A 26,107-nucleotide genomic window follows, 5' to 3' on the forward strand; every position below is an offset into this window, starting at 1 on the left:
CCTCTGCATCATTCCCAGAAGCCTTTGTGTTGTCTTCACAATTTTGACAATGTATCCCCTAAATTTCAGATCCTTATCCACTATACTCCCCCCCCCCCAGATCTCTTATTTCCTCCACCTCCAACAATATATCCTCACCAAGCATAAATTCTGCATCCCATTTTTGTTTCCCAAATTTTAAAACCTTACATTTTGTAACATTGAACTTGCATCTCCATTCCCGTGCCCAATCACTCAATTTATCCAATTCTTGTAAGGCCACAACAATCTCTTTATTCTTCAACAAGTTCGTCCCAACTTTGCATCATCTGCAAACAACTGAATATCTCCATCCAAATCTTCACCAATATCATTAATATACAAGTTAAACAATAATGGCCCTAAAACAGACCCCTGAGGCACACCACTAGCGACTTTCCTTTTCTTAGATATCGCTTCCCCATACACAACTTGTTGATACCTATCAGATAGCCAGTCTCCAATTCAATGCACTAATCTAATATCCACCCCCATCCACTATAGTTTGACTATCAACTTATCATACAGTAATCTATCAAAAGCCTTTGCAAAATCTAAATATATTACTGTGTATCCTTCTCCTCTATCCAAGGAAGCAGTCACCTTATTGTAATAAGTAAGTAGATTACTAAAATATGACCTCCCTTTAGCAAATCCATGCTGTCCATCAAAGTAATACTATTGTTGTCAACCCAATTCTGGTTCCTAGTTCTCACAAGCTTCAACAACTTAACCACAACACCTGTTGTGGTTAAGTTGTTATAAATAATATAAATAAAATTACTTAATATATAAAAGTAATTTTATATATTAAGGATAACAAGTAATTTTATAAACTTGGTTTTTTTACTCCTTTTCCCAAGTAAGCAAAACAGTTAAGTTTGCGTCTGAACGTAGTTCAAGTCTAAAGGTAGTGCAACACCAGAACAACTCATTGTAAAGGAGGGTAAAGCTCTGATCACTAGTCTTAGTATTTCCCATAATGTAAAACACATCTCACTAAGAGATGTATACTGTTATACATTATGGGTGGGGGAGGTAACTACCCAGACCAGTTTCAACCTTTTTTGAGATCTCAAAAAAGGTTGAAATGTGTTAGTGAAATGTGTTTTACATTATGGGAAGTACTAAGAATAGTGATCAGATCTTTACCCATCTTTACAACGAGTTACCCTAGTGTTGCACTACCTTTAGACTTGAACTACGTTCAGGTGCAAACTTAACTGTTTTGCTTACTTGGGAGAAGGAGTAAAAAAACCAAGTTTATAAAATTACTTGGAATCCTTAATATATATTATCCTCAAGGTAAAAAACTTTTAATTATTTATCTCATCCAGAGTTTCTTAATCAAAGTTAAAACACCTTGTAGCAACTTGTACAGGTAAAGTTGATAAGGCTTTGTATTACTAAAAACCTTGGTATTTCAGGATCTAGCTACTCACTGAGGAGACCTCAAAAAAGGTTGAAACCGGTCTAGGTAGTGACCCCCCCCCCGCATCCATTATGTATAACAGTATATATCTCTTAGTGAGATGTGTTTTACATTATGGGAAATACTAAGAATAGTGATCAGAACTTTATCCACCTTTACAATGAGTTGCCCTGGTGTTGCACTACCTTTAGACTTGAACTACTTTCAGGCCTTGTATAGGTAAAGTTGAAAAGTTAAACAATAATGGCCCTAAAACAGACCCCTGAGGCACACCACTAGTGACTTTCCTTTTGTATTTCAAAACCTTGGTATTTCAGGGTCTAGCTACTCACTGAGGAGACCTCAAAAAAAAGGTTGAAACCGGTCTGGGTAGTGACCCCCCCCAACACCCACAACGTACAACAGTATACATCTCTTAGTGAGATGTGTTTTACATTATGGGAAGTACTAAGAATAGTGATCAGAGCTTTACCCACCTTTACAACGAGTTGCCCTGGTGTTGCACTACCTTTAGACTTAAACTACATTCAGGCGCAAACTTAACTGTTTTGCTTATTTGGGAGGAGTAAAAAACCAAGTTTATAAAATTACTTTGTATCCTTAATATATATTATCCCCAAGGTAAAAAACGTTTCACGTGTATGTGTGTATATATATATATATATATATGTGTGTGTGTGTGTGTGTGTGTGTGTGTGTTAAAGATACCAAGCAATTTTATAAGCTAGGTTTTAATCCTTTTTCCCAAGTAAGCAAACAGACAAGTGAGTCAAGTTTGCACCTGCACGTAGTGCAAGTCTGAGGCAACTCGTGGTAAAGGTGGGGTAAGATCTGATCACTTTCCTTAGTATTTTCCTCTAATGCAAAGTGTTGCATTAGAGGAAAATATGATGCTATGTATGATGCTATGCATTAAAGGCAAGGGTCACTACCCAGACCGGTTTCGACCTTTATTGAGGTCTCGTCACTAGATGCCAGACCTAAAAATTGCTTGGTATCTTTAACATAGTATACACCCAAGGTAAAAAACTTTCTACATCTTACTCTCATCCTGAGATTTTTGTTTAATAAGGTCAAAGCACCTTGTGGCAACTTGTTTAGGTAGAATTTATAAACTCTGCATTACTTCAACCTTGGCATTTTTAGATCTGGCTCTCACTGACGAGACCTCAATAAAGGTCAAAACCAGTCTGGTAGTGACCCTTGCCTTTAATGCATAGCATCGCGCTTTGCATTAGGGGAAAATACTAAGGAAAGTGATCGGAGCTTACTCCACCTTTACCACGAGTTGCTTTAGACTTGCACTACGTGCAGGCGCAAACTTGACTTACTTATCTGTTGGGAAAAAGGATTAAAACCTAGCTTATAAAATTGCTTGATATCTTTAACATAGTATATACCCAAGGTAAAAAATTTTCTACATCTTACTCTCATCCTGAGATTTTTATTTAATAAGGTCAAAGCACATTGTGGCAACTTGTTTAGGTAAAATTTATAAGCTCTGCATTACTTCAACCTTGGCATTTTTTAGGTCTAGCTTCCACTGATGAGACCTCAATAAATCGAAATCAGTTGGAAGCTTGGGTGATGAATGGCAATTCTGTAGCCCGTGAAGTTTTAGCTGAGGCTCAGCTGTTGCTGTCACCCAGGGCTTGAGTGGGGGGTAATGAATGGCAATGCCTGTGAAGTTAACTGAGGCATGGCTGTTGCTGTTACCCTTCCAGATGAGCAAATAAGTGGCTCTGCTCGGTGGTGGGGGAGCCTGCCACGGCGTAGAGCCAACTGAGTTTCTGACTTTCTGATCCTGCGGGTCGCTCATTATTGGGTGATCTGGGGGATTTTACGAGTTTTTGGAGAGGTATCCACGCACTTAAACAAAGGGAAACCAGTCTGGGTAGTGACCCTTGCCTTTAATGCAAAAATGAAAATACTAAGGAAAGTGATCAGAGCTTACTCCACCTTTACCACGAGTTGCCTCAGGCTTGCACTACGTGCAGGTGTGAATTTGACCGTATTCCCGTCCCGCTTCACCACTAGTCATATCTTTCAGGCGCCAGCCGCATTCGCCAGTGTTGCACATGCTGTGAACAAGCACTGATGTGTTTCGTGCGGTCTCCATTCATACACGATTTTTTAATGTTATGTTCTTGATAAAAATTTTATCACATAAAAAATAATAATGTCATCCAAAAGAAGCAAGAAAAGAAAAACATTGGCTTTGGAAACAAAACTCAATATTATTAAGGATTTTGAAGGCGGAATGAAAATTTGTGAGCTAGCAAAGAAGTTCGATCTACAGGAATCTACAGTAAGAATAATCATAAAAGAAAGGTTTACAGATTTTGGAGGACATAGATTCTAACAACGAATGAACTGTAGCCACAAGGCAAAAGGCAAGGAATAAAAAAATCGTTAGCTTGCTATGAAGAAATTTTGCGCGACAAGAAAAAGGCATTATGCCATCAGACGAATCTATTAGATTTTATGAAACCATCGACATCGAAATAACTTTCTTTTTTTTATGTACGAAAAACTATAATTATGATTATATTTCTTAAAAAATATAGGTGTTTTTGTAAATCTTTGGTCCCAATTGTATGTTTGTATATATAAATTACATGCAAAATTATACCCAGAGTTACGCGAATTAGACTTACGTGCTTTTTGTTGGTCCCACCTACTGCGTAAAGGGGTTTTACTGTGTATATATATATGTGTAAATAAGTTTTTTACATTGGGAATAATGTATATTAGGGTTACCAAGTAATTTTATAAACTAGGTTATTTTACTCCTAATCCCAAGCAAACAGTTAAGTTTGCGGCTGAAACGTAGTTCAAGTCTAAGGTGGTGCAACACCAGGGCAACTCATTGTAAAGGTGGGTAAAGCTCTGATTACTATTCTTAGTATTTCCCATAATGTAAAGCACATCTCACTAAGAGATGTATACTGGAATACATTATGGGTGGGGTCACTAAAGGCACCGGTTTCAACCTTTCAAAAAAGGTTGAAACCGGTCTATATATTCCACACACACACACATATATATATACACTGTTTGCCTAAGTAGTCAATAACATCAGACCTAAGTAGCAAACAGATAATTCATCATCATCCCACACTGTAACACCTTTACAAAAAATTATATATAAATATTTCAAAACCAGTATAAAAAAGCTTATCCTGAAAGTTCTAAATTATCAGCTTTTTAAAACATTTTTTTTCTGACTTGTCTAATTTATTGTTCATGCTAATTAGTTCCACTGAAGATGAAAATGTATGAAAATATATTGCACTACCATGAAGTTCCTCTCTTTCATTAACTAATTTGTATACTGAATAGTCAGGAACCAGGTTTTGCTTCCTTCTGCAAATCTTTCACATTTTAAAACAAATACATTTCACCCAATTGCAATGAAGAAAACATCTTGTGTTGAACTCCCCCCCTCACCCCCAACAATGATGCCTTGGCCACTAATGTTATATTAGCATCCAGCAGCAAAAACTATTACAAATTAAAATAAAATTTGTAATTTAAAAAAAAGCTGCTTATCTTCCTGCTTTGTTCTAGCTACCTGCCATTCACACGACACTAGCAAAAAATCGAGGAACCATTTTCATCAAGAAAAACTGCATTTATTTTCGAATTGAAATATTAGACTGGATAAGTCAGTGAATTCAGAATTTCTAGATCCACATAGGTGGACAAGATATATATATATATATATATATATATGTGTGTGTGTGTGTGTACATGTTTTAAGGAGAATCACTTATTTGACTGTATAGCTGAATGTTAAATTAGAAAGACTTCATAGGGTGCATAATACATAGAAGAAAAAGGAGATACACAAAAAACATTACTTAGGTACATAACTAAAGATTTAAATTACTAACGGATTGCTCAAATTAGAATGGATTCGAGGACCAGTTGTATTGTTGTTCTCATGCACAAGGACATAGTCTCAAGACTGCTATAACTGAATAGCAGAGAAGTAACAATCAGAAAGGTTGTGGCTGAGGTTGGCATTAATGTAAACAGGATTTAGTGCAATTTCTGTTGATTCAAAGATTTTTCTTTCAACTTCATCAGAGCATTTATAAATAATTTTAGATCTATCCCAATTTACTGAGTGTATAGTGGGCCGATGGTGATTGGGATCAGAAGAATTCACATTAAAACGATAAAGAGTCAAGAGGCTATTTTTTTCTGGCGGTGTACATTAAGTTAAGGGGATAATAAATCCCTCGTTATTTTAAAGACAGATACGAAATTCAGAGATCAAAATCTAAGAGTTTCATGCCAAAGAACTATCAGCAAGTCCAAGCAATAAGTCAACACCTGGTAGTACAACACTAGGGCAACTTGGAGCAAAGGTGGTGCAAGCTCTCTCACTATCCTTAATATTTTCTCATAATGTAAAACGCCGCTCCTGGAAGATGTATTACTGTTTTACATTATGAGAAGAGGTCACTATCCAGACCGGTTTCGACCTTTATTGAGGTCTCATCAGTGAGTAGGTAGACCTGGATAATACCAAGGTTTAAGTGAAACGAACTTACATACCTTTACTATATGAATTGCCAGAAAGGTGTACCCATATATTATTACTACAATAAAGCACCAAGAGGCAATTTTTTTCTGGCGGCATACATCAATTTAAGGGGATAATAAATCCCTCGTTATTTTAAAGCCGGATACGAAACTCGGAGATTGAAATCTAAGAGTTTCATGCCGAAGAACTATCAGTGAGTCCAAACGTAAGTCAACACCTGGTAGTACAACAATAGGGCAACTCGGAGCAAAGGTGGAGCAAGCTCCCTCACTATCCTTAATATTTTCTCATAATGTAAAACGCAGCTCCTGGGAGATGTATTACTGTTTTACATTATGAGGAGTGGTCACTACCCAGACTGGTTTCGACCTTTATTGAGGTCTGGGTAGTGACCTCTCCTCATAATGTAAAACAGTAATACATCTCCCAGGAGCTGTGTTTTACATTGTGAGAAAATATTAAGGATAGTGATCGAGCGTGCTCCACCTTTGCTCCGAGTTGTCCTACTGTTGTACCACCCAGGTGTTGACTTACGCTTGGACTTGCCGATAGTCCTTCGGCATGAAACTCTTAGATTTCGATCTCTGAGTTTTGTATCCGGTTTTAAAATAATGAGGGATTTATTATCCCCTTAACTTAAAGAAGAATTCACAATTAAGCACGACTAGATAAGGTTGTGGGATGTCTCTGAGATGTTCTTTGACACAAAACTCGATTGATTTTTCTGTTTGCCCATAATATGGGGAATTACAGTCACACCAAAGATGGTACACAGCTAGATATTTCAAATATCCAGCTGTGTATCAACCAGGTGTGTACTATCGAAGCCATGATCAAAACTTTCTGAAGGGGGTGAATAAGGTACGAATTTTATATTTCTTGAGGATTTTTGCCAATTTATTAGAAATGGAGCTGATATATATAGAATGTTGATATAATTTTTCACATCATTACTCTCCTCTGTATGGTGTGTAGAATGATTAAACAAAAGTTTAGAAATCTTCTGCTTAACCATTCATTTGGAAAATTGATAAAAGCAGCTTTAATTCTTTGGCAATCTTCTTTTCTTCCCTGATGAGAGTATGCACATGAGTTCCTAAAGTTGCAATAATACCAAACTTTTGAGGTGGATAATGACGAGACTGTGCATGAAGATATCTGTCGGTATGTGTAGGCTTTCTGTAGATGGAGATTTTTAGTTTTCCAAATGAACGAGTAAGTTTTACATCAAGAAAAGGAAGTGAACTGTTAACTTCTAGTTTTGCTGTAAATTTATCCTAGGATGTTGGCTATTAAGATGATTCAAGAACTCTTGGTGTGAATCTGAACCATGGTTTCAAATCAAGAAATATCTATATATCTTTTCAATAATCTTAATTTTAATGGAAAGGAGTTTATAGCATTTTCTTCAAAAGCTTAATTTAAAAGTGTTCAGAATTCTTAATATAAGAATTAGAAGAGCCTGTAAAAGATTTTAACAATTTTGCTAAATATCTGAATAACTTATAAGTCATTCAAATTCATCTACAATTGGTCTTAGTGGGATGTTTCCTTTGTGTACTTTTGGAACCCGATACATGCGAGGAATGAAGAGATGCAGGGACTGGAGAGATAATCTTAATTCTCTAGAGAATTCAAAAGTAGTCTCGAGGAAGTTATTAGTCTGGTTATGTAATTCTCGTGTTGGATCATTTTCAAGAATGAGTAAGTATCTGTATGTAGTAATTCTGTCATTTTGTAATAGTATTCTTAGGTATCTAAGATAACTGTTGTATTTCCTTTGTCTGCAGGAAGGATTATAATATCTTCGTTTTCTTTTAAATTTTTAGTGCTTGGAATACGTCTTCTTGAATGCATTGATTCACAACAGACTCTGGCAACCCATTCCACTGATTTACCACTCTCTAAACTCGCCCTCCCACCATTGCTAACCACGTTCTTACTCAATTTCCATGGATGACCTGTTATTTAGTCTGTCATATCTGCCCTCTGTAGCCAAGGGATGAAAAATTCTCTGTATCAATTTTATAAAATCCTCTTAATACCTTAAAAGTTTCGATTACACCTATCAACCAACTTTCACAATCCACAAACCCTCAATCTATCATCACCGAGAGCATTTTACAGACTACTTGCCTCTAGATCCTCTCCATCACTTCATTCTCAAGAAACTTGGGTGATCACACCTGAGCAATGAAATCCAGATGTGGCTGTATCAAGACCTTATAAAGAGGAATGATAAATTCCTTATCTTAAGTGTGTTCTTCAATAACCAAGTAATCCTATGAGCTACCTTAGCCATCTTTGCAATATCCCTATGAACTTTAGCTCTGTATCCACCAACACCCCCCTTAGCTTCATCAGTGTTCTGGAGTATGGTTCCATTCAATGTGGTACACAGCATACAATCTTTTCATCACAAAATGTATAACATTACACTTTTCTGCATTAAACTGGCATCCATTATCTTTTGTCCATATAATTCTTGACCTCTCTGTTTTTGAAGAAATTAATGTAAAAGAGTTTAAGAAATACTGTAATGGGATAATGAAACTGAAAGTTTACTTCCGTTACTGTGAAAGATGGTGACATCAATTTTGGAATAGATTTAAAGGATATCTGACAAAACAGCATTGATAAAGTCAATGTAAGCTGAAATTATTTCTTCAATGTGATTAGACAAAAAATTAAAAATGCCTTATTGCTATTTCAAAAATATTTTAATATGTAATAATGCACTAATTTAATATAAATCTGATAATGCTGGCCAGAGTGAGCAAGATTAACCAATTTCATACAGAAGTGACAGGATTTATCATCCCACAAAACAGACAAATATATGTATTCTCCTACCAGTTCATCACCAAGATATAATCAACTCGATTTTAAAGGCTTCGGCATGATGATCATAAGCAACAACCTATGTGGCCGAGTGGATGGCATCATTGTGCTACCAATAAGCTGTAGGTTCGGTTCGGACCCCACTATGGCATGGATAATTTTTGATAGATAATTTTCACTGCCTAGCATAAATACCACAACCTTGCAACCTGTCACTTCATACAGAAGTGACAGGATTTATCATCCCACAAAACAGACAAATATATGTATTCTCCTACCAGTTCATCACCAAGATATAATCAACTCGATTTTAAAGGCTTCGGCATGATGATCATAAGCAACAACCTATGTGGCCGAGTGGATGGCATCATTGTGCTACCAATAAGCTGTAGGTTCGGTTTGGACCCCACTATGGCATGGATAATTTTTGATAGATAATTTTCACTGCCTAGCATAAATACCACAACCTTGCTTACTAAGTAGCAGATTCTTACTTTATCTAACCAATGGCCTCATTAGACTAACTATGCCAGGTTTCTAACCTTTGTTTAAATATGTAATTAAATTTTATAGAAAAGGCTAAAGTTCCATTTGAACAAAAATTGAATATAAGGAAGGCAGAATGTAAATTTAATTGCTTAAAAATTACTTACCAGGCTTTCCATCTCCAGATGTGAATTCATTCGGAAAAGTCTCCTAAGAAAGAAAACAAAACTTGGAAATATTCTTTTATATCAAAAAAATTAGAAAAATGCAATAATAGTAAAAATATATATTTTGTAGAAAGCATTTTCACTTTACACAGTAAGTTATACTAAATAAGAATTATGTTATTGTTTTTATTCTTTATCAAAAATTATGAGATCTTAGGATAATTTAATTGGAAGTTACTCCACATGCTCATGTTTTGATGAAGAAGACTTACTTTCAAACATATATATTGCCATACATTACAGAAAGGATCACTACCCAGACCAGTTTCAACCTTTACTGAAGTCTCATCAGTGGAAGATAGACTTGTGGAATACTGAGAGCTAAGTTGCTAAGTTATATTTTGATACACAAGTGAGGAAAACTGCGTATATTATTAATTTGGTTATAAAGTAAATTATATATTCTCGTTTTTATCCATTACCCAGGCATGAGCACGTGAAGCAACTTCACATCAAATTGCCCTAGAATCTCATAATGCATAGTACACTTCCTTTTGGACACATATACTGACATACATTATGGGAAGGGTCACTACCTAGACAAGTTTTGACTTGTTATTAAGATCTCATTAGTATGAGTTAGACCTATAGAGATACTTGGGTGTAGAAATACTGGGTATCCTAACCAAAAAAAAAAGCTTTCTGCAAGCATCTCATTCACAGTATTTTAATATAGTGATACAAATTTTTTCCTACATACACACACACACACACACACACACGTGTGTGTGTGTGTGTGTGTGTGTTAATTTTAATTTTAAATTTAATAAGCCTGTTAATTTTAATTATCCCCACAGGTGTAGCTCCCACTGATAGGACTTCAACAAAGGTCAAAGCTGTTCTGGATAGTAATCCTTCCCATAATGCATGGCATTGCACACATCCAAAAGGAAGTGTGCCGTACATTATGGAACATTAAGACAATCTGATGTAAAATCATCTGTCCACCATATACAAGTTGCATATTGTGAAGTTGCTTTCATGTGTTCACATGGGTTAAGGAAAAAAAGAAATATAATTTCAAATATTTAAAAGAATCTAAAAAATAGAATCATTTAATATTCAAATTAATCACTTAATTTTAAATTACGTGCATAAACAAAAATTATACAGTCTAGCCCACTGCATGCTAAGAGATATTTTTAAAATCACAAAAAGAATACAGAAAACAAAATTAGTCAAAACAGAATTTGTCAGAGAATTTTCATCAAATCTTCCAAGACTGAGAGGACAAATATTTAATGAAATAAAAAACTATCATCATCATTATCATCAAATTCCTGACATGTAACCTCAAGGGGTGTACAGGATATGATAGTACTACATGAAAAATTTACATCATTACTAACTTCCTATCTACAATTTTCCTCCAAATCAAAACATAAACTTTGTTAATAAAATTTTAATGACAACTGCCAAGGAAAACAGCAACATCGATGGGAATAAAAATTATAACATGAAATAATTTATAGTTAAATCTGGTTTTAGAAGCCTGTATAATATTTAACTGTATTATAAAATGTTTTAATCTCCCTCCCCCCATTCTCTGAGGAAAACAAAGCACTGTATTAAAGAAATATTTAAAATATTAAAAATAAAATATGCAGGATGTATAATAGTATGCCTTAAAATTTATAAATTATGTTGTAGTGATGTCATTTTGAAACTGTTTCTAAATCTGAATAATGTTTATTTCCCTAATTAAAATCATAATTATTAAAAACTAGTTGGTCATTGGTTAACTTCATAATAAATATAGTGAATGGTGGACAATTAAACAGTGCACTAAGAGTCCATGGAGGTGTCACATAAATGTATTCGTGTATAGAAGATTTTTGATATTTTCAGTCTTACCAACAAGTTCCTTTTAAAATTGGATCATCATCTTTTATGTTCTAAAATAAATTGGTAACTTATATGTTAATACTAATTGGAGGCAATCTTTAAAAAAAGAATTGCCTTTCTGATATTAAAGTCTCATAAACTCAAGGAGTTATACAAGCTCAACCAGAGTAATCTTATACATATATCCATATTTATAAAAGCCTGCCTTGGACATAGTTTCAGAGGTTTACAGAGTTTCTTTGAACTCTGGCTTACTGCATCTAATCTTCAATGATACCTGTGGCATAACATTCAAACATGATAACCGCAGTAACAAGCTTCAATGAAAATGGATAACTGATTCCTACATTCCAACAGCTAAGGATTCTTTGCTAGACTGCAGGGTTCCAAAGCCATGTATTTCTGGCATCTCTGAACCTATTGGTAGAATTTTGAAGAAGTTTCACATCAACAAAATATCTTATCTCTTACCATCTACAAAAGAATGCACTGTCATCTCTGTCTTTAGCTGGTATTTACCAGATCCTTTGTGAATGTAATTTAACATACTTTGGGAAGGCCATTCTGTGGGGGGAGGGGAAAAAATTAAAAAACATTAGTACTACACAGAATATCTGAAAGCTCAAAAGTCTGGGCACAGCATAACATTGACACTAGACACAGTATCCTGTGAGATGAAAATTTTCTTTATAGAAGCAGTTTTAAATATGAAGGCCTTTTCAAAGAAAGTTGTGAAGCCCTATTACATTGTGTTAGATCCTGAATGGATGAATTTAAAGAAATTATTCATTCAGAATCAGTGGACGGAAAAAGGACGAGCCAGGGTCCTATGAGGTTGGATGGCAGGCAGTCGTTCTGAGTATGCTGAACAAGATCCCACGATGAGCCACTCATGAATCATCAGCCTACGAAGAAAATGTGCCAGTCGCTGGATGTCTCATTCGATAAGGAGCGGAGATAACCCTCAGTCGAGGCAGTAATAAGTTCGAGTTCGGAAAATGTAGAAGGAACGACGTAGCCATAAGCCAGGCGCTGAGACAACCAATCAAAGGATGACCCGAACAACACGTACCAGTTAACAGACCTTCGGAAAGAACTGGGTAATGTAGAGACCTTTGCTGTATGTTTTGAAAGAGAGAGAAATTAATGTTAGATTAAGTTATGTGGACAATCCATAGAGGACTCTGATAAGAATTTGTAATTTGAGATTGCATAATTCTGTTGAACAAAGAAATATCAGAAATTAATCTATATAGTTGCATGTGACTGAAATTATATGTGTATTTGTATTTTAGTGGATGACCTTTATCAGATAGTAACAAGTTGAGTAAATGTCTTTAAGAGTAGCTTGCATAAGAGAATTGATTTAGAGTAATATCGTCATTTAGTTCTATTGTTTTGCATGATTAGTATTGTGATCTGAGTGCATTTTGATAAGTTTAGCATTGTGTAAGTAGCATAGCATGAGATATTGACCTAGTAAGAGATTTGGAAGTTCTAGTATTTTAATCCAATTTTAGTTGTAATTGTCATTTGTTCCAATAAACATGTTTTGTTGCATATACCTGACTCATGCCTGAATTCGAGATTTCAAATTACCACTTACAAAAAAAAATTACAACCATAGCGGGAGGGTTTTTGATGAATGTGTTTAAATAATAGATCATTGGCCACGATTGCAATTAGTACCGATATCTATTTAGAGCGTGTTAGAGTGAATGCCAACCAATCTAGGAATATTCCCTGAACCTGAATAAACTCATGTTATAGGATACACTGGCTGGCGCAGCATAAAAATATAAATTTGCCAGTGTCCGAAAAGGAATCATTCCTAGGTAGGGTTGAGTTAGGCACACATAAAGAAGTATATATGAGAGAAGAGTTTGTATGAGAAATAACATAAAAGGAATAAGATAAATATATAACACAATGGTATATATAACAATTGGCTTAATCTGAATCATATTGATAGCTGTTTACTTACAGATATGAGTAACTATGTTATTCATAAGTTTTAAAAGAGGTATACGTATACCGTGAGTAGACATATCGATACAAAATTAATAACCGAAAAAACTCACGTACAAAGATTATTTAATAGTATAATTTTCGTCTATGTGTCACAGGCATCTTCAGTACATTAAGCTCAAATTAAACAATAACTGACAATTCCAAAAAGCGCCACCTAAGTAGCTGGTGTAAGATAACTAAAAAGGTCAATAACTTTCCTAAAAATAAAAAAAATAATAAAAAATAAAATAAAAATAAAAAAATCAATACAATAAAAAGTTAGGAAAGATTAGCTGATTTGTAAAGTACTATCTCCCATAAAGGGGATAGACGTAAGCCGTCGGATCTGTTTAAGTTAGGAGAATGAAGTAGAGTTTCACATGTTTCCTTATAAAGGCGTTCCATGAGAAACTGACTTTTGTGAAGAACTCTTGTCTTTCTCCAGTGAACTCTGTATCTAGTGAAGATGGCATGTTCTGCAAGTCCAGACTTTTCAGGTTTAAAGTATTCAATATAAGATTGGCGTTCTTCTAGCCGAATAGAGGCAGATCTTCCCGTTTGTCCGAAATAAGATAATCCACAAAAGCACGGAATCTGGTAGTCTAAACATTTAGAAAAATCTCCACCTTACTCACTTCTCCTAAGGACAAACTTCCACATCTTAATAATCCAGGTGTCTACCAGATTCCGTGCTCTTGTGGATTATCTTATTTCAGACAAACAGGAAGATCTGCCTCTGTTCTTCTAGAAGAACACCAATCTTATATTGAATACTTTAAATCTGAAAAGTCTGGACTTGCAGAACATGCCATCTTCACTAGACACAGAGTTCATTGGAGAAAGACAAGAGTTCTTCACAAAAGTCAGTTTCTCATGGAACGCCTTTATAAGGAAACATGTGAAACTCTACTTCATTCTCCTAACTTAAACAGATCCGACGGCTTATGTCTATCCCCTTTATGGGAGATAGTACTTTACAAATCAGCTAATCTTTCCTAACTTTTTATTGTATTGATTTTTTTTTTAAATTAATTAATTTATTTTTATTTTTAATTTTTTTATTTTATTTATTATTTTTATTTTTTTAGGAAAGTTATTGACCTTTTTAGTTATCTTACACCAGCTACTTAGGTGGTGCTTTTTGGAATTGTCAGTTATTGTTTAATTTGAGCTTAATGTACTGAAGATGCCTGTGACACACTGGCGAAAATTATACTATTAAATAATTAAATAATCTTTGTACGTGAGTTTTTTCCGTTATTAATTTTGTATCGATGTGTTAGTAATTGAGAAGAGGGAAAGATAACAGTGTAGTAGAAAAGGTTGTCAGTGTGTTACCCAGGTATGATGATGATGAGTTGTGACGGAGAGCCAAAATCATGAATGGTATGCTGGCGGAGCTGTGTGAGGAGAAGGGAGTGGAGTTTGTGGATGAATGGCATGTGTTTGAAGGAAGAATGAAATTATACAGGTGTGATGGGTTGCATTTAATTAGCTTTGGAGTGAGTCTGCTGAAGAAAGTGTTGCTGGATGAAAGTATAGTGTGTGTAAGTACAGTGTGTGATGCGTGCCAGAGATCAGAAGGAAGAGATGTCGAGAAAAATCAGGAGAGTGGTACTGAAGAGACAGAAGTGCTTGGGAGTGGGAAATAGTAGTAGTGTGAGAGAGGAAGAGAGAACGGGAATACAAGAGGAACAGGGAAATGTGGGGGAGCTTGGGGGGGGGAGAGAAATGGCATAGAGAGAGAGAGAGAGAGAGAGAGAGAGAGAGAGAGTGAATGTTGAAAGTGGCAGTGAATGCATGAAGATGGAGTATATTGCAATGTGGGGGAGGAGAAGTGGAGACTGAGCATGTATATGGGGTAAGCGGTGATAAAGGTGATTTGGCAGGTAGTGGAGAAATCACAACCAACATATGGCTTGGATAGGACTGGCTATAGACCTAAAAATGAACTGTCGTGTTTGTTTACAAATGCCAGAAGTATCAGAAATAAAGGGGATGAAATGGTTTCAGTGATTGAGTTTATTCACTCCCAAATCATTGGAATAAGTGGTTGAATGAAGAAGATATCATAACGGGAATAAAAATGAAAGGGTACAGTATTTTTCGTGAGGATAGAAAGAGCAGGAAGGGAGGGGACTGCTGCTGATGATAGCAGGGGAATTAAGTCCACATAAGGTAGACATGAAAGGGGGAAATAGTAGCAATGGTTATGAGACAATGTGGTGTGACGTGAAGGTTGAGATGAAGACATATTTAGTTGAATGTTGCTATAGGCCTGGGAATGTGGAAGATAGTGATGAAGAAATGTATAAACAACTTGGATTAGTGAACAAAGAAAGGGTAATTATTATGGGGAATTTTAATTATGTGGTATAGATTGGAATGAAGAGATAGCATTTGGGAATAAGGAAAATGAATTTCTCGAGTTCTTGAGAAATAACTATCTCAGGCAGCACGTAAAGAAAGGCATGCGAGGATCAAGAGTTCTAGATCTAATAATTTCACCAGCAGATGTAATTGTTAGAGGGGTTTCACATTTTCCTCCAGTTGGTGAAAGTGATCATGAAGTAATCACCTGTGTTGTGACTAGTCATATGCAGAATTTTGCGAGGAAAGGATGTATGTGGAATTATAAGACTGGTGATTACGACAAGCTTAGGAGACAACTTCGAGCTATAACATGGAATGAGGAGTTGAGCAGTAAGGAAATAAATGCTGCATGGGAACTTACAAGAAATACATAACAGCATCAATGTACGAATGTATCCCGAAAGCCAAAAGGCTGAATAAGGTAGGTATAAAATGGATGAATGTGGAGCTTAAGCATGAAATTTGGAAAAATAAAGTACTTTCGAGGAAGTACAAGATGAATAATGGTAATCAGTCACATGAAGAATATAAAGAACAAGCCAGGAGAGTGACTCAGTTAGTAAGGAAAACAAAAGTAGAGTATGAGCAGAAATTGGCAAATCAGGCTAAGGAAAAACCCTAGAGTTTGTTTTTTAGATATGTGATATCTAAAAAAAATGGGAGAATGGTAACTGCTGCAGAAGACATTGTTGAGATATTCAGTGATCAATTTATAAAGGTCTTTCATCCTGATCAGGGTGGAATCATGAGGAACTTAAGTATAAAGGACATAGGAGAGGATAGCTTAATTGTAAGTGAGCAGGAGGTATTGGAGGAAATAAATAACCTTGATGTTAATAAGGCGATAGGATTTGATGACATATCACCATGCATCTTAAGGGAATGTTCCAGGGAACTGGCAGTAGCATTGGCATGCCTGTTTAATAAGAGTTTTGCAACAGCACAGGTTCCAAGGAAGTAGGAGGGTAAAATTGTTCCACTGCATAAAGGCAGTGATAAGGCTGTAGCTTCAAATTATAGGCCAGTCTGTATATCTGGAGTTGTGGTGAAGGTACTGGAGAGATTGGTGAGAGGTAGGATACAGAAATGGGTTGATAACAGCAGTATTCTCTGTGGTTATCAGCATGGATTTGTTAAGAGGAGATCATGTTGCACTAACTTACTATGTACTATAACAAGGTGACAAATACCTTGGACAAGGTATTTGTCACCTTGTCCAAGATGCATATACAGTGGTGTACTTGGATTTTGCAAAGGCTTTTGATAGACTGCCAGAAGATGACAAGCTCTTAAATAAATTGAATGGGATTGGATAACAAACTTCTGTGTTGAATCAGTGACTGGCTGTCAGATAGGTATCAGAAAGTTGTATATGGGGGTGTAGTATCTCAAAAGAGAAAGGTCACCAGTGGTGTGCTGCAGGGGTCAGTTTTGGGGCCATTGTTGTTGTTGTTCAATTTGTATGTTAATGATATTGGGTTGGGTTTAGCTAGTGATATCCAGATGTTTGCGGATGATACAAAACTGGGGAGAGCAATGCGCAGTCAGGCTGATGTTAATGCCTTACAAGGGGACTTGAATAGATTACATGAATGGGCAGGTAAGTGGAACTCTCAGTTTAATGTTGCCAAGTGTAAGGTTTTGAGATTTGGTAAACAATGATGGTGGGGAATACACTTAGTGGGGAAACATTAACAGGAGTACAGGAGATGAGAGATCTAGGAGTGATGGTGGACAAGGACCTGAAATTCAGGGACCACACTGCACAAGTTGTGAAGACATCACATCAAATAATGGCAATAATGCGGAGAACCCTGACATGCAGAAATAGAGAGGTTATGAATCCATTGTATAGGGCCTTGATCAGGCCTCATATGGATTATTGTGTGCAGATTTGGTCGCCAGGTTTTCATAGTGATGAGGATATGTTGGAAAGGGTACAGAGAAGATTCACAAAAGTGGTCTTTGGAATGTGGAGTATTGAGAATTGAGAGAATGTAAGTTGCAGAGCCTCATGAATAGGAGAGGAAGAAGGGGGAGAGATATGATTGAGACATATAAGCTGGTCAGGGGTTGTCATCAGGTAGACATGGAAGAGATTTTTCATAGAATGGGAATAGAACAAGAGGCCATTGCTGGAAACTGTATAAGGAGGGTGTGAGCAAAGGAGTGAGAAGCAGGTTCTTCGCATGGAGGGTGGTTGGTGAGTAGAATGCATTGCCTGAGCGTGTTGTGTATGTGGACACACTGAATCAGTTTAAGAATGTGGTTGGATGAGTATTGTATGCAATAGTGATTGCCTCCCACAATGAGTCTCTGACTCCACACAGGTCAAATGTTAATAATAATTCTGCATAAATTATACATAGACACAGTCGAAAAATTATATCAAAAACAGTTTGTTTTTTTTTGAATATTATTTCTATAGCATGTAACAACTGCTTGAACTGGTAAATTGGTTGTTGTATTTACCTTGTATTCCTGTTCTTTGAAATGCTTGTTATTTTCACACATCGATGATGTACTGTTAAGTTCAGCAAGCCAACTTTAAAAATATGGAGGGATTATCACATTCTTTCTGCTGTATTCTGGGTGATGTTTGCTATATTTGGCTGGTGGTGGATAACGATCTAATATTTAATGGACACATTGCCAAAATTGTGAGGACAACACAATGAATTCTGAAAACAAGCCAATAAAAATAAGAAAAAAGGACAACTTAAAGCACTTCAATGGCTATGCAAGCCATTAGGAATCCAACTGAAAAAATTAATAAAATGAAGATTTCACTTAAATATAAAGAGCCAATAGGCTTCATTTCGGCGATATAAACATTATTCAAATTAAGGGGATATTAAATCCCACATTGCTTTAAAACAGAATAAGAAATTCAAAGATTGGAATCAGAGAGTTTCATGCCGAATATAGTAAACTATAAAAGTATCAGCGGTTACTAGCATGAGCTAATGAAAGTAGTCGTAGTACAATCTCAGGCAACTCATTGCAAAGGTGGGGGAAAGTTCTGATCGCTAATCTTGGTATTTTCCATAATGTAAAAACACATTTCCTAGGAAATGTATGCTGTTATTACATTATGGTGGGAGGTCACTACCCAGACCGGTTTCAGCCTTTTTTGAGGCTTCATCAGTGAGTAGCTAGACCAAATAGATACCAAAGGGTATAGCGAAAAGAACTTATATACTCTGCTATATGAGTTGTCAAACAGGTGCAACCATTAAGTTACTTAAATATAAAGAGCCAATAGGCTTCATTTCGGCGATATAAACATTATTCAAATTAAGGGGATATTAAATCCCACATTGTTTTAAAACCGAATAAGAAACTCAAAGATTGGAATTAGAGAGTTTCATGCCAAATATAGTAAACTATAAAAGTATCGGCGGTTACTAGCGTGAGCTAAGACTTTCCCCACCTTTGCAACGAGTTGCCTGAGATTGTACTACGACTACTTGCATTAGCTCACGCTAGTAACCGCCGATACTTTTATAGTTTACTATATTTGGTATGAAACTCTCTGATTCCAATTTGAGTTTCTTATTCGGTTTTAAAACAATGTGGGATTTAATATCCCCTTAATTTGAATAATGAAGATTTCAGTTTGGAATTTAAACTTTAAATCCAATATCCATATTGAGAGAAGATGATGAAAATGAAAAGATTTGTTGGTAATTCTGGCTGGTTTGAACAAACACTTTAAAAAAAGACTGGACTGCATAACATTACAATTCAACTGAGTCCACAAGTGCAGATGAAGATGCTGCAGCAGTTTCCATAATTTTTTCAAAAACAATAGAAAGTGGAATGTGACAGGAAAAATATTAATGTGGATAAAACAGGTTCATACTGGAAAAATGCCTTCCAAAATTTTTCTTGTAAAAAATGAGAAATCATCAAAAGATAATTTTAATAATTTTGTAGGCTTTACCCAACAGGTGGATTCTGTTGTTGAAGAAATAACTAACATTGAGAAAGAACTTGGCTTAAATCAAATTGACACTAAATGTTTGGGAATTATTAAACTCGCATTCAAAAGAAATGAGTGATAGTGACTTCATTAACAATGATGAACAATGTGTATGAAGAACAAAATTATCATGGTATAGAGGAGTATTCCTAGCTTGCCTCCACGTGGTGCACCATGGGTAATGCTAAATGAGCTAGAGCGACTGCTGGCAGCCAGACCTATCTTAACGATCTCCTGGCTATAGATACATGAAATTACAAGTCATACAATCACCAAACAGTCCTTTTCAGGACCACAAGAAAAGAAAACTAGGTGCTAATTTCCAGATTTGCCAATTCAACATTGAAGGAATCAGCTTTGTTAAAAGTCAATATCTCTCAAAAATCCTTCGAGAAAATGATATAGACATAGCTGTCATTCAAGAGACACACACAGATAATGAACAACAATTGAAATCTAGAGGAAAAATTGCAGGGTATGATATATTAGGAGCTACACATCACCAAGCTCATGGCTGCAACTTACGTAATATAAAGAATGCCCACTTAATATCAGCACATATTAATCAGAATACACACTATCATAGCCAAAATTGAAGATCTCACAGTGGTTAACATCTATAAGCCTCCCCTGGTAGAATGGTCACCTAAAGTAATTCCCATATTTACACATCCTACTATTTACATAGGCGATTTTAACAGCTATCACACCATGTGGAATTACAATAATAATGATGGAAATGATGAAGCACTAACAAACTGAGCTGAGCAAAACAATCTTAGCTTAATATTTGATGCAAAGGACAAAGGAACCTTTAAGGCTGCAGTATGGAAGAGGGAATACAACCCAGACCTCTGCTTTGTTACCCAAAATTTGCAAAATCAGCCGATAAACACAAGTCCTTGAAGATTGTCCACACAGCCAACATTGCCCAGTAATACGGTCTATTCCACGACCAAGATGGAATTTTAGAGCACACTGGCAGGAGTTTTCACAAGAACTGGATAAAATAGTAAGATGAATACCTCCTGTGAGTGAAAACTACAACAGATTTATTGGAGCAGTCATATCAACAGCGAAGAAGTATATTCCAGGGGGTTTCCGAAAGGAATACATATTTTGCTGGAATAAAGACTGTGAAGAGCTATACCAAGTCTACTTAGAATCTGGTGACTGTGACATAGCTGACGAATTACTCCAGAAGCTTGATAATGAGCGCAGAGAAAAATGGATAAAAACTACAGAGGACTTAGACTTTAAAAAATCAAGTAGAGAAGCATGGAGCCTATTAAAGTAGTTAGGTGAAAGTAACCCAATCACTCGTAAAGATCCTTTGGTGACTCCAGATCAAATTGCCTGTCGAATAACCTCGCTGTCTAGAGCCCACTCGAGATCATCAACACACACGGGAAGTTAAACGAACACTCAGAAACTTACGACAAAGTACAGATGGCAGTTCCCAATTTTCAAGAGAATTCACCACAGGTGAAATAACTGAGGCCTTAAAGGAGGTGAAAACCGGCAAAGCATCAGGCTTTGATGGTGTTCACCCAGAATTCTTGGTAAACTGTGGAAAAAATGCTCGTCAATGGCTAACAAGATTCTTTTCTCACATTTTAAGGATGGAAAACCTTCCAACAGCCTTTAAGAGAACCAAAAAAATATTAAAACCCAACAAGCCTCAAGATCAAGCAGAGAGCTATCACCCAATTCCGCTCCTCAGTTGCTGTTATAAGCTCCTCGAGAGACTCCTCCTTAACAGAATTGGGCCAAAAATATCTGAAGTTATCCCTGTTGAGCAATCAAGCAAGCTTTAGGACTCAACGTAGCTGTACAGAACAAGTACTAAGCCTTACTACCCATATCGAAGCAGGCTTTCAGAGATTTTGAAAACCTCTGTTGTGTTTGTTGACCTTACTGCTGCATATGACACGGTATGGAAAGAGGGGATGCTATACAAGCTGATACAAATCACACCGTGCCAATCATAAGACTTATTGGTAACATGCTTTCTGACAGGTTCTTCCATGTGGTACTGAGAAACAAAATGAGCAAACTGAGAAAGCTGAACAATGGGCTCCCACAGGGCTCAGTATTAGTACCAATCTTGTTCAACTTATATGCATCTGATCTACCAACAACTAGGTCAAAAAAATTTGCTTATGCTGATGATATAGCCCTCGCCATCCAACACAAGAGGATTGAAGTAACTGAAGATATTCTCACAAATGACCTTAGAACCATTGGGGAATACTTTCATAAATGTTGACTAACACCAAACCTCAATAAGACCGAGGTTAGCTCTTTTCACCTAAACACAATAGGAAACTTCAGGTCAGCTTTATTGGTGCTGCAGCTTTCACAATGCTGCAGCACCAAGATTTCCCTAAATATCTGGGTGTTACCCTGGATAGAACACTATCTTTCAAAAGACATCTAGAGAATCTCTCTCTCTCTCTATAAAGATCAGAACCCGTAATAACATCATATAAAAACTGTGGGGTTCTACATGGGGTTCTTCTGTTATTACAGTGCGATACTCCACGTTGACCTTAGTCTACTCTGCGACAGAATATTATTCACCAGTATGGCTAAACAGTCCTCATGTCAAGAAAATCGACACGTAAATAAATGCAGTGATGAGGACAATAACAGGTTGTGTCAAATCCACTCCCCTCTACTGGCTTCCAACTTTGAGCAATATTGCACCACTGAACCTGCACAGACAAAATGCTCTGGTAAAAGAATACAAAAAAAAATAAACAGCAATCCTCTATTGCTGATACATGAAGACCTCCCATATATAAATATGAATTGCCTTAAATCCCGATGGTCTCCATTAATACTGGCTGAAGAACTAGTACATAGCAATTTCAATCTTAATTCGAAATGGCTAGAAACTTGGAAAGAAAAATCGCCACCAGACTTAAACAAGTATATCCTTCCCAACAAAAATCTGAAAGAGATTGAGCTTCCCCGTCATCTATGGAAAAGTCTAAATAGGATACGCACAGGACATGGTATCTGCGCAGACAGCTTACACAAGTGGGGAAGATCACCTACACCCCAATGCGACTGTGGGACCATAAACCAAACCATCTGGCACATTGTGGAGGACTGAAGCATAAGAGCCTACCCTGGTGACCTGAGAGACTTTTTTGAGGCAGATCCTTCAGCTCTTGATTGGCCATCTGAACTTGACTTAAAATTTTATACTTTTTTTTTTAACCTGATATTTCTATATGTGCATTACTTGTATTATTTTTATTATCTGTACAAATATGTATTTATATACTCTGATGTCATGTGTCTTTATTATGCCATACTACTGAATTTTGAGCTATTGAATCTTTAAAACAACTTACTAATAGTGATCATAACCTTAAGTGTATGCAAGTCCAGCTAAAATGGGGACAAAGCTGATATGTACATACAAAAAAAGAAACCAAAGTCACTGCAAACTTACAAATATTTTTTAAGAAATAAATTTTCTTTTAAATGCACTGATTAATAAATTTTCAATTGTTTCAAACATTTTATTATCCTTTATGGTTATATTGGCAGTAAAAACAAATAATTATTTAAAAAATCGAATAAAGATTTTGAAAGCCTGTGGATGAGTTACGGCTTTTATCATGGCTTATTATGCAGTATATGATTAACACATTTTCACTTAGCACAGCATTTCACAGAATACATTAACCTGACAATTTTCCCCTCCTTTGGATTTCCATATAATTGTATAAAGCAAGGGATCTCTCTACATATTTTACTCACTAGACAACCTTTTTTTCCCCCCTCAGTTTTAATTAAAGTCATTACACTTATCAGAATTTTTAACAGCTGATTAAGAAGTTTCAGTTCTGATTGCCTAACACTAACCCAGAAATTTTCCCTTTTTTGGAATTCCAAAAATTTGAACTTCAAACATGATAATCAATGATTAAAATAACTTCAGGAATCAATTATTTTTTCCCCAAAAAATTACACAATTTATATGAATATTTTTGAAAGGAACCAATGTTGCGTATTATGCAAGGTTAATGAAGTAATACAACACAAATAAAAATTTAACTTAGTCAACATAGTTTTTATCTCTGCAACATAACATTATTATCTTTAAACATATGCATGTATTATGCACTGTGTGTCACTCCTGAAATCAGGCTAATGCAAAAATATTTTACTTACAATTCCGACTCGATTTATTGCACAAGTAAAATAACTGTTTGCAACAGCTGCACATCTTGCTTCAATTGGCCAAAGTGGTTCACTGCAAAGACAAAATAAAATGAATAAACTATTAAAAATATACAAAAAAATGTAAATATATGTGCTCCAAAAACTATAAAATGTGAAGGTAAAATTTCATTTCATATACATGATATGAAATTTTAACAAATGAGTTTTGTTCTTAGATAAACCTATCTATATATGTGCTATATTTAGTTACTACAATAGAATACATGTTCTAGTGTACATCTTCAAGGGAGTACCAAAAATTATAATAATAATACAAGTAACATTTAATGACTATTTTCTGATCAGCGTTTTTCCAAATTCACTGCTATTTGTAGGTATCTGATTTTATCAGTTTATATTTCAATATTCTAAACCTTTATATCAGCCAACTTGGTATGTTTCCTATCAGTTTTATTTCAGAAATCTGATCTATTAATCTTTTGTCTCTCATTCTTTTTAAGTAATCATGATCTTTGATTAGCTCTGTTACACATTCCTGAATAATAACATCAAGTTATATTCTGATATCTTCATTTTTAATATTTTGCTATCGATGCTACCTGTTCACACCTCTAATTTTCCTCAACTCTTATATCTGTGGTTTCCTGTCTTTGATCAACTGTTTTTTTTTTTTGTTTTTTTTTAAATCCATTCTCAGATCCACATGTTAAAAATTCATTTCACCTGTCTTGTATATTGCTGCAAAATCTCCCATGATATGTAACTTATGTTCACTTTTACATGTTTTTCTAATGAGACAGCACTTAGAGAGATGGTCTGTAATAATCTTGTATTTTTAATAACTTAACTATGAGCCTTTTGTTAAAATAATATGGCACATGATGTCATTATGTATTGCTGTTAACTCATGTCCATATATGGCAATTTCAAAAGATGCTTGAAGTATGACATCATGTTCAGATGTCCATAACCATATATGGAAGTTTCAAGAGAAGCGCACATGCATGCAATGGAAGTCCGGGCCTTTATAAGGTGAAATGTCGAGAAGGACTTTGTCTGAGGTTTCTGAGTATTTTTTTGCCTGGGTCTGCTGCCACGTGAGGTCCGTTGTCAGTAATCAAAAAAAGGAGCATCGCAATTCTTAGGATTCTCAATCTTGACTTACCTGGGAAGTATAGTATCGATCATCAGGATGTCTTGCTAGGAAAGAGCTGCACGTTGCCACCATGTTAAGGGTCCTAAATGGCATAGAATAATCGATGACTCAGACAAAGATGAAACTTGGTGGGGGATTAAGAATGAGAAAGCAGAAACAAAGAAAACAAAAGGGGGCATGTGTGCACAAAAGATTCATGTAAAAGACAGTGCTGAACGAGAATTGTAAGTACTTATGTATATGATATTTCCGAGCAAGAAAGTACATCAAGTGTATCTGTGTATAGGTAAAATAAGATTGTGTAAGCAATAATGAAATAAGTTCACTTCAGGTGTGTCTTAATATCAATTGTGTATAGGTAATTATTATAAGAGTAAGAAGAGTTCTGTACTAGATAATGCAAATTCATCTTGATTTAAGCTTACTTAAGGTATGCATTATTTTCAATTTGTGTATGCATCCCTAACAAGATATTCTAGATTGTGATTTAACTTTAAGGGAAGAAACATAGAATTAAGCCTGAATGAAGAAGAATTGAAATTGACAGACTTGTAATGAAATTTGTGTGTGTGTGTGTGTGTGTTTATTAGACTGTGTAAATATAACATTTTGATTTAATTAAACGGTTTGTGATCAACACATTGGACTGATTCTGTTATTGTACTATCCTGAAAATTTTGAACCTGCATAAGATAAAGTTTAAATGATCAATAATTAAGCCATGACTAATTAAAGGTAAAGATTAACATAAGCAGGTAATGCTAACAATATCTGCTTTGTCTTTAGTTCAAAATCTTATAATCTCGCACTCAGTACATTGTCTAATTGGTGCAGTCGTAAAACAAATAAATTTGTTAGACTATAGAGCATGAGAATATAAGATCTAGTAGAAATAAATGGCAGCAGTTGATAGTTGAGGCAGTCAACCATTCATGACAAGGAGAGACTGACTGTAAGTGAGCAAGTATGGTGAATA

The 26,107-nt window shown here is 35.6% G+C and overlaps 1 protein-coding gene across 1 annotated transcript in view; it reads right to left on the minus strand.

The window, feature by feature from the left end:
* pyd3 (beta-ureidopropionase pyd3) overlaps window positions 1-26,107 on the minus strand; it is a 224,886-nt gene that overhangs the window by 47,370 nt on the left and 151,409 nt on the right. Inside the window, exons 7-8 of the mRNA XM_090409693.1 lie at window positions 23,964-24,045; window positions 9,500-9,542 (exon numbers count right to left, since the gene is read on the minus strand). Coding sequence (XP_090265819.1) covers window positions 9,500-9,542; window positions 23,964-24,045 — 125 coding nt within the window. The remainder of the gene's footprint in view (window positions 1-9,499; window positions 9,543-23,963; window positions 24,046-26,107) is intronic.

The sequence above is a fragment of the Typopeltis vanoorti genome, chromosome 20 (genome assembly GCF_054136105.1).
Source record: "Typopeltis vanoorti isolate ZY-2024b chromosome 20, IOZ_Tvanoo_1.0, whole genome shotgun sequence".
Lineage (NCBI taxonomy): Eukaryota > Metazoa > Arthropoda > Arachnida > Uropygi > Thelyphonidae > Typopeltis > Typopeltis vanoorti.